This window comes from Megalops cyprinoides, chromosome 17, assembly GCF_013368585.1.
Source record: "Megalops cyprinoides isolate fMegCyp1 chromosome 17, fMegCyp1.pri, whole genome shotgun sequence".
In the NCBI taxonomy this organism is placed as follows: domain Eukaryota; kingdom Metazoa; phylum Chordata; class Actinopteri; order Elopiformes; family Megalopidae; genus Megalops; species Megalops cyprinoides.
In genome coordinates this window covers 19,926,515-19,941,075 of record NC_050599.1, presented here as the reverse complement: position 1 = coordinate 19,941,075, position 14,561 = coordinate 19,926,515, and the positions used below count along the sequence as shown (strand labels likewise).

The 14,561-nt window shown below is 43.3% G+C and overlaps 1 protein-coding gene across 2 annotated transcripts in view; it reads right to left on the bottom strand.

The window, feature by feature from the left end:
• Window positions 1-14,278, bottom strand: part of LOC118792086 (prospero homeobox protein 1-like) — a 35,963-nt gene extending 21,685 nt beyond the window's left edge. The window contains exons 1-3 of one of the 2 annotated variants that reach the window (XM_036549789.1): window positions 13,851-14,278; window positions 8,092-9,895; window positions 2,594-2,701 (exon numbers count right to left, since the gene is read on the bottom strand). In XM_036549789.1, coding sequence (XP_036405682.1) covers window positions 2,594-2,701; window positions 8,092-9,828 — 1,845 coding nt within the window. In that variant the 5' untranslated portion in view covers window positions 9,829-9,895; window positions 13,851-14,278. Of the gene's footprint in view, window positions 1-2,593; window positions 2,702-8,091; window positions 9,896-13,612; window positions 13,825-13,850 lie in introns of those variants that run through there. The other variant, XM_036549790.1, reaches the window with a different exon arrangement.
• Between the last annotated feature and the right edge of the window lie 283 nt (window positions 14,279-14,561).

Sequence of the window (14,561 nt, the reverse complement as noted above, 5' to 3'; positions counted from 1 at the left end):
CTGCTAGAGTTGGTGATAATGTTCTGAGATCCTCCCTGTATACTGTTGTCTACAATTGAACAAAAAGCGAAAATAAAGATGCATATTACCTCACACCTCTGGACTCAACCAAATAACAACAGGGAAACAAAAACACAAACTTTGCTTTACATAACCCAGTGAAATCAATGGACTGTTCTGGCTTCCTGTTGCGAACTATGAGGGGAAGGCTGAATGTTAATCTCCTCGTGACTACTGGCTGACTCCACACAATCTGTGCTTCAAAAACACGCCTTTGTCACACCGGAACTCGAACCCGACTCAAACGACCGTGTTTGCCACCTCGTCACCCGCACTCTGTCCATCAGCACAAAAAAAAAAAGAAAAACATCTGACCGCATCGAATGCGCCGCGTTCTCCAGCGTTGGCAAGAACGGGCAGAGAGCGAATCCTCTTCGCTTCTGGTTCCGCCTGCAGAGACAGGCCGTGGCTGAGGGATCACATTGTAAAAATAGAATGACAATTTAACCACCATGATCCCTTGCTTTCTGACACAAAGCTAAGCTTTTGAGCCCCTCGGAGCCCACAAGTCAAGATAACAATGCCGCTATGTCTGGGGGACTCTATAATTCAGGCTGGCAAAGTGCATCTGCTCTGAACCCTGCCACGAAGAGAAGTCTTAAGTGTTGATAAAGAACTCCTGAACAGAATCACACGGCACACAAACAGGATCTTACTGCGAAATAACATTGACGTTATGCAAATGGGGCCGTACAGTGATAATTTTATTTGCAAAGTTGGGCCCATTAATTTTTTTCATTGACTGCCTGGTGTGAGACAAATGAATGAGTTATTAATCTTCAATAAATCATTTATGACTTTATGTTATTTTATCAGTCTACTGAAACATTGTAGTCAGGTCAAAAGGCAAGGGTTTTTACAATAGCAATTAGTGAGTATTTCAATGCAGCCATTCACATATCAAATCAGCCCATTTCCCACACTAATTATTATCTATTCTGATCCAGTTAGCGGTGCGTTGCTTCATACATGTCTTAAAACAGTCATTCTCATGGCTATTCATGAGCTATTCAGCTCCAATTAGTTGGTGATTTGTGCTTAATTCCCATACATGCAAACTAGATAATCCAACAATGGCATGCCATCTATTATTTTACTGTGCAATGGTGTCCTGAAAAAAAATAATCCTAACAATATGACCTTGTTTCAGAATATGATAATGTGAAAGTAACAGCCACTCTTATAAAGGCCCATTTGTCTCAGCTTTCTAAATAAATGCGTACAGCCACTTACTCAAGATAGACCGATTTTGACATAAGAACAATTTGCACTTCAGTCAATGATTTTAGCTTTTACACAACATTGAAAACAGTTATTAGGAACAGAATTAACACAATAATGTAAAATAACCAATAATTATTTGTTAGTCTCTAAACATAATAGGAATAGAGGAAAAATGTTTGAGGTAAAATTCATGTCCGTCTAAGAAAGTCAGCAAAATAATAGTCACTAGTGAAGCCAGCTTCACTGAAAAAGTTTGCCTACACTGACAACTTTCTGTCACCGTCATGTCCCCTTGCCATGTCGGAGCAGGTACGATTAATGACCTGGTGCCGCACCACCATGACCAAGGTGGTCCACCCCACAACAGGGGCCAGGGAGGACACAGCACCACGGCGGGGACACGGTCTCCGTGGAGACGGCCAGGGGGCAGCTGGGGAGGGAGAGCCCTTATCTCCTCATTTGAATAATGTGCCCTGAATCTGTCACGGTATTTGTCCTCCTTATGCTCACTGTACGCCGCATCAACAACAAATTAAGTTGTAAATAAGAGACAATCAGCGCCATTGTTTTTTGTGTTTTTTTTTTTTCTGTGTGTGTTGCATTTCATTTGCACCCCCCACCCCTCCTCCCCCCAACCCACTTTTCCTCCCTTTCCCCCTGCTCTGAGTTGGCCCTCTTAAAAATCCTGAAGCAGCAGCTCTTAACCACGCAAAGAAAAAGAACTCTTTAAAATGGCACCTTGGGTGATTCTGTGAGGAAATAAAGCTATAAAACTGACATGATGAGTATCAGCCATTTGTAATGCCTTGTGAGGCTGGCTCATGACTTGGAAGGTGCTTGGCACTCTCACTGAACACAGTCTACAGAGTTCATTTTAAAATACTTATTGACTTTTTCTGTGAAACAGTATAATAACTGTCAGCTCTTATTAGATATACACTTTAAATGATAATTGCACATTAAGCTATTGATACATAGGCAGTTAGCAACTCTCACTGCCCTCTAATTAACAGGGCCTTTATAAACACATCGTCATTTCTTAGAGGTGCATTTGTTCACATGACAAATGTGTCTAATCTCTAAACAAGGATGAGCACATGCATTAAGGCCTGTCTGACTTCCTCTTTACTCTGTAGTACAAGAACGCTTTTAGATGTGAAATCAGTTTGCTCTTACGGTGGCAGTCTCTGCCGTAGAAAAGGACAGTCGTTGTAACTGGGGAGTAAGGAAGGACTTAAACCAATCAGCACAGATGTCACGGTAACACTCAGAGACAAAAAACATACGGGTCAAACACAAATGGGCTCACCTTCACATCAGAGAAGAACATTTTCAGCATGTTGGAACTGGGGTATCTTGCGTAGAAGAACATCAGCTTGGCCTTCTTTAAATGATTGGGCGAAAGTCCTTCCTGAATCTGGAAAGATTGGGGTCAAGGAAAAATCATCGAGCAAAGCATCCGACCATTAGGTGTGAAAGTCACGCCAAATAAAACTGTAGTCAACATTTCACAAAGCAAATGTGCATTTCACTGTCAAAATAAGCGATGCCCTGCACACCTTTTAAACAAAACAAAACGAAACATTTGCATATCGCAGAAAAAACCTGCAGTTAAATCTCACTTCGGGGAGGCTCTTGGTCTTTACAAGACACGTCAAGTTAAAAACGACTTCTCGCGTTTTTTCCTCTTATCCACCCAATAACAAAAAGGGTCCTCTGGGGTACAACTGGGGGGCAATCGATGCACGCAGGATTGCTGATCAATAAATGCCTACTTACCCTAATAAAGGGCCTATTTATCGGGGAAGAGGCATTGCTCTCTAGATTTTGTAAACAGAAGCCGCTGAGGGGTGTCCCGGGAGAGAGAGGGAGGCTAACTGGAGCCATCCAGCCATTCCAATTATACCCCCAGCTTCCTGGCACGGCCGCGCTCTGCCAGTTAGGGCGGCTTTGGCCACATCTGTGCCGCAGCTCGGCCGTGCCATTTCCTCGGCAAATTAACGGCTTTAGAATTTATCTGAGATGAAGATGCATGTGGGGGGAAAAATCAATGCAGGCCCCTGCAAGGTCAATCATCAGACACAAATCTGCAGAGGTAACCCACGCGGCTCACAGTGATTGGTAAAACGCCACATCTGTATCTTCAAATACATGCAAACAGATAGACACACACACACATATATATCCATATTATATTACAATATATGGAGAGAAAGCGAGAGGCAGAGAGGGAAAGACTATCACATACAGAATCATTGTAAGTTTAATTAAAAGGCTCCTGTCCAGTGAAAGACCAGAAAACAAACTCCAAACATGCAACTAAAGAGACAAGGGAGCATCTGAATTTTGGGAAATATTAACAGCAGCACAACTATCCCTACGTTCTTGACATTTACAGATAATGGCTTTATCCACACTATAAACAATCCCATAATTAAATGCAAACAGAGATCAAAGCTAAAGGACCCTGCCCATCCACTGCTTTACACTGACACATTCTGTTACACATTAGAGAGAAGGTCATTAACAAATAGGAGCACTAACGCTACCCTTCAGTGGTGGCAGGTCAGTCGGCCCAGCAGAAAGGGGGACGGGCAGAGAGATGCACCCTCGTTTGCAAACCGAGCGGCAGCTTCGCCCAACGCGCTCTTTGTGCTGCCGTCGCTTTCGGTGAGCGCAGAGAGGATGACTCCTGATTGACGTACTCCTTGTGCCAGGAGAGGGGACTTGTAAGAACCCCGGGTGACCTCCATTAGTGTGATGGGGAGGACTAAAAGAGCATTACCCTCCCCGCTGCCATCTGTCATAACGCATATGCAGAATAACAGCACTGGGAGAGTGGGAGACAAGCTGTCCTCTCCTGATTGGGCAGGACTTCTGAAGGAGTCAAACTCATCCCATTCAGAAAATCATTTTTTAAAAAAAGTGTGTATTAAAAAATATTTCGATTATAGATTATTGTCCACTTTTTTTTTTTCCTCTGACCACAGAGACAGCAGGGCAGGGGACGGATAAGGGAATGCTAAACATCCTCTTGAGCTTCTTAATAAAAATTAATTACATTTGAGGTGCTCTTTTCAAATTACTGTGCCGATCCGTAAACATTTCATATTGGTGATCTCAATTAAGGGCTAAATCTGTTTAAAAGCTTAGCGACAGCAGGCCTCAAGCAAGGAAAGACAAAATGTATTTCACTGCATGTAAATCAAGTACCAGAATTTCACTGGAAAAAAATTTGTGTTATATGTTTGGGTTTACAATTAAAAAAAAAACGTTTATGCCCTACCAAATGCTCTTAAGTACCTCATAAAGATGCAAAAGCTAACATCTCCTCGCCAAATTCACACACTTCAAAATGCTCATAGTCCAGTCTGAAGCTTTGAGTTCACAAACTATAATTGTGTTTAACTTACTGTAAAGTCACATTAAAATGGAATATTGAATAATGGATGTCTCTAGCTACTGATTTCTGCTATTAATCACCTACTCTCTCCTGTTGTCATAGTGAAAGCTTACCTTTCCGCAAGCGCTATAACATAATAGTTAGAGAAACCATGAAAAAGCAGACAGTAGTTCTCAGGGTGGATTTCACTCAAATTCTCACTCCCTGCAACATAACCCTCCTTCCACAAAAGACCTAATGGTTTCCAGGATACATACATGCAGAATGACTCATGGAAAAACAGACTGTGTAAACATACAGCTACGGAGAAAACAAGCCTAGCCATATCGAAGGCATATTCATAAAAGAACATGTTAAAAATTCATAATCAGTAGTCTGAAGGAGAGGAGTGGAAGCTGGGGGGTGGTGAGACTTGGGAGGTGGACATGGTGGTGCATGCCATGTTCTAACACCTCCTAACACCACCCACCTCCTCACAGATGAATTTAACATGTGTAAGAGGTACGGCCATTGCTGCAACCTGAGCAAATTTCCAGGTGTAAGGAGAGAGAGAGAAAAGATAGATGATAAATCCATAAATTAATGACAGACATCTGCTCTGGAGCAGAAAAGATTAGAGGAACAGTACACTGCAGCTGAACCTCAAGCAGTCCTCAAACAAACAGGAAATCTGGGCTTTGCTCAACCACAAAGACTTTGACCATGAAAACAAGCAGGTAGCCGAGTGTTGTCCTATAGTGTGCATATGTTTTTTAAGAGCACAAAATGGCATATGGGCATTCATATGTAAAAAGTGGAGTGAACATTGTGTACTAACTTCGAAAAGTGATGGTCGACACAGACACATTCAAGAAAACAATGGCAGGTTTCACAGCTCAAAAGCAGAATGACAATGCTTATTGAACCTTAAGGGTTCTGTTTCCCTACGGGGAAAAAACTTGAATTGGCCATTTCTGCCAAATGTCTCTCTCAAACAAAGGGTCCTCAGGCCCTCCCTAAAGTCCCAGCTCTCCAGTGGAAGGTCAGGGAGTTCCTTTTGTGCATCTGTGAACCGGCCCCTGCCTATAATCTATGGAAAATGCAAAGTGCCTTCACCTGCCTCCATGTCTTAGTGCAGCACAACGCTGAGGCTGTGCACAGACTTTCTGTATGCAAATGCTCTGGGGGACTGAACAAGGCTATTTTTCTTGAGATGCAAAGAGACCGCGTGACAAGGAAGATCATTCTGGGCCTGGGTAAAGACAATTGGCTGTCTGTTTCTTCAAGCATTTGAATAAAACTTAATATTTGATTAAACAGCTTCATTTGCAAATATCGAGATGTTGTTGTTGCTGGGCTGAAGTACAAACTCACAGCGCAGGTGGTGGTTCTGGGGATGTTAACAGAAACCTTGCGAGGTTAACTCTTTCAGCACCGTAAGGGAGAGACAAAGCTCCCACTGGGAGAGAAAATCAGTACATGTCATCTGTGTCAACTGCCCTGCTCAGGGTGAGATTTGACAGGCTGACATCAACACATTGCCTTTCCAATACTAGCAAAGACCTGAAATTAAATAAAATATTCTCTGAGAATGTACTGTTTTAAAGCTGAACTGTAAAATTATTTTGTATAATAACAGTTATGTTTTGTATAATAATAACAGCACGTAATGATACACTATAAGAGTTCTGGGGATACTCAACTGAACGACTTTGCATTATAATATATTCTTACTTTCTTAAAAAAACGTACTCTACAGCAGAGTATCATTCTAAATATCATTCTAAATATTGACATGCAGTTACCAGAGAAACACATCACACTGCATGTGTAGCAGCAGTCACAATAATACAAGTTCATTTTTTGTATGAACTGATAGTTTAATTTACATTATTTGCAGTTACCCATAAAATCACACATTGCTGTGTATTGCTACTACGCATACATGTACATTACCCTGAATATTGGCATGAATTAGTGTTTTATACTAGTTATTATAGATATTCTTTCTTATATCTATATGTAATATATTACAACTAGCCATAAGAGCAAATCAGCAGATTAAGAGTGGGAAATACAGTATTATTAATGACTGTGCCCATCTGGTATGTAGATCTACGGTGTGCTTTTCAAATTATTTCTCTTTTCATATCTCAAACAGGAGCTTTCATAAGAGTATTTTTTGATGGGGGAGGGGGGGGTGTTCTGGGAACCATTCACACAAAGGTCAAGAAACAAGACAGGAGAGAGGAATGAGACAAACAGCTACCCGCACACACCTGTTAACATGGGCTTCAAAGAAAAGAGGAAAAAAAATTATTTGGCTGCCAAGCAACGGCGAATGGTGCCTCGGGCTGTCAACAAATCTTCATAAAAAAAAAATAAGAATAGAGCCGGCAATTATTCTTTTTACAGTGTGATATGATAAGAAAAAGCAGGTAGAAAGTGGGTCTTTATTACACTCTATGGCCTATTGTAAATGTACAATGCTGGGGGTGTGGTGTTTGTGCTTTTGTTTTTTAAATGAAAGGCCTCAAATGAACCTCAAGCGGTTTTCTCCATCGTTCTGCACTTGAATTTAAATGCCAGCAACGCTGTGGAGAAACGGAAAACGACTTGAAATCGAAGCTTAGGACCTGCTCCTCTAGAGCATGCTGCTTAACACAATCCCCACTAGATCTCAGCGTCAATCAGCTTTTTATGTCCAACTGAAGCCGAATCGCTGGGAAACAAAACATCCTCTTATAAAGGAACGGGTTTTCCCCCCTCCTTCTCTTCAAATGTAAGTTTTTAAGACCTCTTGGCTATGAAGCCTCTTGCCATTTTGCTTGCAGGCTTTGAAACATAATTTACTTTGAGCATTTATGTAGGAAATGATGATGTGTCAGTGATGAAAGCAGTTTAATCATGGGGCCTCTGATGGTTAGAACAGAGAGGTAAAGAACAGAAACGGGGAAGTGTGAGCCGAGCAGCAGGAACATTCAGATCAGTTCCCAACAGCTTAAACTTAAAAGCCGCTAAAGACAGAGCTTTCTCACTGTCAGACCACTATAGGAGCTGTGGGGTTAAAACTAAAGTCAAACGCAGACTGATGTTAAGAATGTCTTTACTACAGAATGTCTGCCAGTCTTAGGTGATCCACAAGTGTTCGTTCTCGTGACGGTCGTGTACAGTAATTGAATCCTGCCCTTGAAAGCCCTGCAGGGATGTCTGGAGTGTTTAGACAGCCACATGTAACCCTGTCTATCAGAGCATCTATAAACAAGAGACACACACACATGAAGGGGAAAGGCAAACAAAGGGGGAAAGGGGGAACAGCAAACGGAAAATGAAATCATTAGTATCGAAAAAAAAGTGTGTGTGCGCCGGGGGCGGGTGCAGAAACACACAACAAGGTTATTCATCTTTTTTTTTTGAAAGGATACTGTACTTCCTGAATACGGCGAGATCTCAGACATGTCCTGCAGGTCCCCGCACTCGGATTTGATTAGGGACAAGGACAGGCCCTCAGCGGTGCTGCCCGGGTGCGAAGGGGAGCAGGACCGGTGGTGGTTCAGGTGATTGGACGACATCTTGGTCCGAAGGCTGGTGGTCTCCCTGGACAGGTCCAGGGACTCGGGGGAGGACCTGTCTTTGCCCGGGTAGGCGCCCGAGGGCGTACCCAGAGGGCTCTGAAAGGGGTAGCCCATGAGGGGAATCGGGAATGGGTGCCGGAAAGAGGGAGGGCTGAACCCCACCGTGGCAGACAGCTGGGAGGGGTGCAGGGAAGGGTGGTGGTGGCCCGCGTGCGTGGGCACGGAGGAGGACTGGTGATCTGAGGAGTTCTTACGGACCACCAAGGGCAGAGCTTCCGTCTGGTCGTTGGCACTGGGGACCTGCATGCTGCCGAAGGTGTCCATCGGGTTGGGAATGATCACGTCGCCGAAGCACTGCAGCCGCTGGTTGGCCGTGTGGAAGTTGGGGTTCTCCCCGTTCACGGCGAAGCGGTCTGGGGGCATCGGGAGGGGCGGGAAGACCTGAGGGACTGGGCGCGGCGGCTTGGAGAAGACCTTCACCACGGTGTCCACCACCTGCGACATGGCCGTGTTCAGCTCCTGCTTCAGTGTCTCGGCCAGCTGCTTCCCCTCCGCGTTCATGGAGGGCAGCCCCTGGCCCTTCCCCCGGGGGCCGTCCCGCTTGGGCTTATCCCCCTCCGCCATCATGGCCTGCTCCCGGAGCAGGGCGCGTGCCCGGTCCAGGAAGTTCCCGGGGTCCAGGTCGGACATCTCGTTGTCGGAGCGGTCAACGGCGGAGTCCGGCGCGTGGCGGTCGGCGCCGTCCGAGCGCAGGCTGTCCTCTGACAGGTTGCCATCCTCGTCGTTCTCCGAGTCGGTGCTGTCGTAGATCTGGTAGAACTTCTCCTGCAGCTGCCGCAGCTGCTTCTGCATGTCCTCCAGCTGCAGCTTCAGCTGCCGCCGCTCCTCGTGCTTCTGCTCCTTGCGGGCCGACACCAGCTGCTGGAAGCTCTGCTGCTGCTGCTGGGGCAGCTTCTGCTTGCGCTTGTTCTCGCGGTAGCTCTCGCGGGGGCTGGGCGGCTGCGGTGCGCCCTCGCGCTCGTGGTCGCCCGCCCGTGTGGCCACGCTGGGCGAGTGGCTCATGCCGCGGATGATGTTCTCCACGCGGGCGCGCTTGGCCCGCAGGTGCTCGTCGCTCAGCCGCTCCATGTCGAACTGGCCCAGGGTGGGCCTGCCGAAGGGCGAGAGGCACTCCTGGGGGCTCTCCCGCGACGAGTTGCTGCAGGCGTCCTCCTGGTGGATCTCCGAGCCCGCACTGGAGAGCCCGCTGCCCGGGAAGCTGGGCTCGGCGCCACCGTTTTTGGTCATGTTGTTTTTCAGCAGCTGGGAGATGATGGTGGCTCCCGGGAAGGGCATCATGGCGTCTTCGTACGAGTTGGCCCTCTTCAGCAGCTTGCGGAGCACGTTCGACTTCTCCCCGTCTGCGTGCTGCACCACCGAGCACTCCACATCCTGGTCGGATCCATGGGGATTCATGGCACTGAATATGCTAGCTTTTGCTCGCGCGAAATCCAAGGACGCTGTCCCTACGGTCCTTTTCACTCCAATGTCAACTCTTCTTCTCTTGGTTTGTCTGCTTAAGAGGGCTGTGCTCTCATGGTCAGGCATCACTGGACTGTTACTGTGCCATCTTCAAAAGCCTGTCAGCTGGACACAGCTCGAGAATGCTGGGACCCTGTCCAACAGAACAAAAGGACTAGATGAATCTTTTTCTTTAAATTCCTCCAAGTTTCCTGACCTCAATCCTGAATAAAACATAACAATGCAGTATGGGCTGCTAGTGTGATTTGCACGTTATTGCACAATTACACAGTTTATAATGCGATCTGGTCAAAATGACATGTTTTAAGATTTTTCTATTCCAGCAGTTTATGATGGATTAAGAGAAAATAGGTGCTTAAGCAAGCATAATTCCAACGCAGAAATGTCTAAAATGAGAACACTTTATCTTGAAGAATACACCAGCTTATCCTGGACAAGGAGTTTTACAAGCATATGATTAAATGAAATATTGGGCGACAGGAAAAGTACATGTCAATATTTGTACTATTAGTTCTCAGACTTAGACCTTGATTTAACATCATACGGTGGGGTCGTTTTGAAGACCACTGCAAAGTCCATCAACTTCCCCAGCTCCTGGTTTCAAATGTAGTGACAGACTGTGCCCACAAAACAAAATGCTACGCACAATTATGATAATTACTTAAAGTCCTGGCCCCGTTTCCATGTTTGCCATTTTACAAAACTCTGCAGAGAACTGTGCACTTTAGTGGCATAAAACATTACAGACGCATCAAAATTAACTTAAGAAAAAAACATCAACTATACAGTGCCTCTTACAAACCAAACAATCCGTGATACATAAAAATGGGCCAATGTAAAAATATTATCCATTGCTGGTAACACAGGAAAAAAATCTAACAAAACCATTTTAGTTTCACAAAATTATAGTTTACTCTTAAAATCAATCTCAGTCAAACAAAAACCCATTTACTAAATGTTTATGTTTTTGCAAACTTCAAACTTGGCCTTTGAGGCATACTACTGTCGTGCTGTACTTACTGCGGGGACAATAGCCATCTACCAGAGTCAGCTTTGGACCAAAGCAATTTAATATTTTGGGAGCGATATCTCAGACTGTCCAACTCAGAACAAATATCTCCAAATGAAAAATGGCATTTTTTCAGCTGTTAATTTATACCTATGCCTTGCAGAGCCCATCTCCACAGTAACAGGTCAGCATGCCAAAAGTAGCCTGTCCACTTTTTGGACTCGCTCCCATCTCTTTCGGTTCACCTTTATAAAAATCTACCCACTCCACAGGATGACATCTGTGACTTGGTCTGCAGAACTGCCCGTGCTGAAACCAATTTCATACATTTCTCTGTCTTGGGCGCACCATGAAGCTAGACCCATGGAAGCGCTAGAATACCGGCGATCCAACTTCACTAAGCAATGGAAGCGTTAACATATTAAAACCAACTCGGTTCAGGTTTCAAATATTTTCTGATGTAGATATGTCGACTAGGAACACTACTTAGCGATTAACTGCCATTCAGTGGCACCCGTTTTTGAGTAGTACATTTATGGTAAGTGCTAGGCAAGGTATTTGTATAATAATGTAAATAAATATAGCAGTGAATATTATACAAATGCATTCACGTATTTAATTCCAACTATTACTCGATTAAAGATGCTATCAGATATATATTTCAGGAGTGTGATATAAACTATAGAACAAAATCCCAGATAAGATTTGGACTGTACGTGTAATGTCAGAGTGTTTAGTTTCCGTATTTCTGTCTACATTATTATATCATACTTTTGTAGATCGGTCAAGTAACTCCTCAAATACTTTCCTCACCACAATATTCCCAAGTTATATCAGTTAGTCAGTACAGAGCCATCAAAATGCAAAACGAAAACAAGCATATTCAGATGTACAGATTAATGAACACACACAAAAAATAGGCTGATAGGGAAAAACACACATTTCAAGCAGTTATCAGTACAATCTCTGCGACCCTGCTTCCGTATGTGTTACCAACATCTCGTGACTGTTTAGGGAGAAAAAACTCACTTAAATGACAATCAGCACCCATGTCCGAAGTGAAATCCATTCGGTCACTAAATTCCTTTTCACTAAATACACTACCTCCAGAAACGAAAAATCCCGGGCGAACCATAAATAAAGCGGTTATATGGGACGTTTCGTCACAGCTCGCTCTGCAATTATGCCTATGTCATATCGAGAACCGTCGCTGTAAAGCACTGACACTAATTTAATGAAACCCCAGGTGCGGCCGGGAGGTATTCCTTTAGCTAATAACTGAAAGGTGACCAAGCCATTAACACGGTAGGCTACCACCAAGAGAACTGATGTTTAAAGTTGATTTTTTTTAAGTAGTGGTAAGGGTGGAACTACGTACAGATGATCAACAGGATATATATATATATATATATATATATATATATATATATATATATATATATATATATATATATATATATATGTATGTATGTATGTATAATGCACCTATCACATGTTTTCATCCCTATATAAATGCCAGTATTCACAGTATTCGCAAGTAATTATATAAACGTCCTTTTATACTCTTACATTGGCTACATTGGCACTTAAATGTGGGCCTAGCATTTTGAAAATATACACACTTGAGACAACTATTCTATTATTAACGTACAAAATGTAAAGCTGAAAAACATAATACTTTTGTGAACAAAATGGTCTAAAAGGTCTACAAAACGGTTCTTCGGTAAAGCCATGTTAAATGACAATAAATCAAGGGCTCACACACATACACAGACTTTTCGCCAGTTTATTTATAGGGTCACAATGTACCTTAGACTGACCTTAAGTTAAGCTTTCAATAGCTAACAATGAGCGAAGTCGTTATTGCTAGAAATAAAGTCAGTCGCACCTGTCTTTTCAGACAACGCACCTGTCTCCTACGCCCATGCGCAGTATTGAACTTGAAGGACCTTTCGAAAACTGTAAGGACTTAACATAAGGAACACTCCCGCACTTGATAGTTCTCGAGAAATTCACTGCCTTTATATTGCGTCCCCAAATACAAACTTACAGACAAAAGGCAACAGACGGTAGGTAAAAAATGCCATCCCTAAGTACACAAACAGAACAAAGATGGGATGAAGTCCAAAATCATGAAGAGTGATAATGGATCGTATGTGCAAATTACCCGCAATGTCAAGAAAATTTAACCGGTACAACATCCAGCGTCAGAAACAGCACTTTGGTATTGCTTTTCATACCAGTATAAAAGGAAAGGTACGTGAGCTAGGGCTCGTGTATGTAACATTATTGCGCTTGGACCGTTTTCCGTTCTGAACACAACGCGGCTCTATCTTATATTCGGAACTCTTAATCTTACAATACTCCCACAACATTGACTAATGGAACATAACAATTCACTACGAACTCACGAGTTTCCAACCTTTCAGCACTTAATTCACGCAACTTTTTCCACTGAATCCTCTCAAGATGCAACGTACTCTTTCTGGGGAAAGCGCAGGGAAGAACAACGATCTAAGTAAAAAAAATCGCACTTCACAACAGATCTAACATGAATATTCCACAATACCCTTTTTGACAAGGTAAATGAGGAGATATGGGTATACAACTATAAAGCTGATCCGCACCTAACCGGCGAGATGAGAAAGAACCACCCTCTATTGAGACAAAGAAACATATGCTAATACAATACACTTAAAGGTCTATACTGCTTCAAAGATGATGCATGCTCTATGACTATATTCGACCAACTTAAATAACGACAGCTTCTCAACAGAGAGACATCGCGTCAATTCGCGTTGAAGTTTAAGACAACATAACAAGCATTATTACCCCACTTACTCAGTTGCAGAATGAGCGTTATCCTCCCGACAAACAACGCAAAAACCCTTGAAAAACGTCTTCAGAGTAGTTTCTGAAGAACCCCACTAATAACAAAGACTTATTGCATTGTTGCTAAATTTAAAGGATTAGGTCGAAATACATCTACCAGTGTATTTTTTTCCGATTTTCTGTCTCCCCCCAAGCGCAAGCGATCAAAGAGAACAAACGGGAGCTATCTAAGGACAAGGTTACTTACTCCGCAAATGAGAGGAAATTGAGCTTCTTTGCTGGTGAAAGGGAGAATACAGAGGGCTGTTCGCCTGGTGATGAATATTGTAATTTCTCAGGGCAGGCAGGAGTGATGAGCGTGAGAGAGGAAAGAGCTCTTTTGCGCCGCTCTCCTTTGTGGATTGAAATTGTATTTATCTCCGAGGCGAGCTGGGCACAGCTGAGGCTGAGGCTCTCCCCCACCAACAAGATTCACTTTAAGACACAGTTGAAGGAAACAGGAAGACGGCGCGTCATAATCATCGTGATGTAACATTTGCACCTACCAATAAGAACTGTCCGATGGATTTAGAGGAATACAAAAAACTGAATACTTCACCGAGGGATAAGGCGTGGATGACACTATTACGAGCAAAAAGACGACTTTCCACCTTTCCAGAAAATCTGCAAGTGAAATTGAGCGACGTGTAAGGACGTATAGTTTTCAACTTTCTTAGATTTTGATAAAAATGCTTCCTACATATAAATGCACATATTTAATGGAACATTTATATTTATATAAAAAAAATAAAGCTAGCATATAGTTTTATGCAGTCCATTATTGCAGTTAAGTGTGGAAAGGAATACTGTCAGATTTCGAGCACTAGGATGGCTAGTTTAACATTTAAACATTCAGATTTAACATGTAATCGTGCACGTTCAAATATATACATACTTATCAAGATTTCAAATAATGACT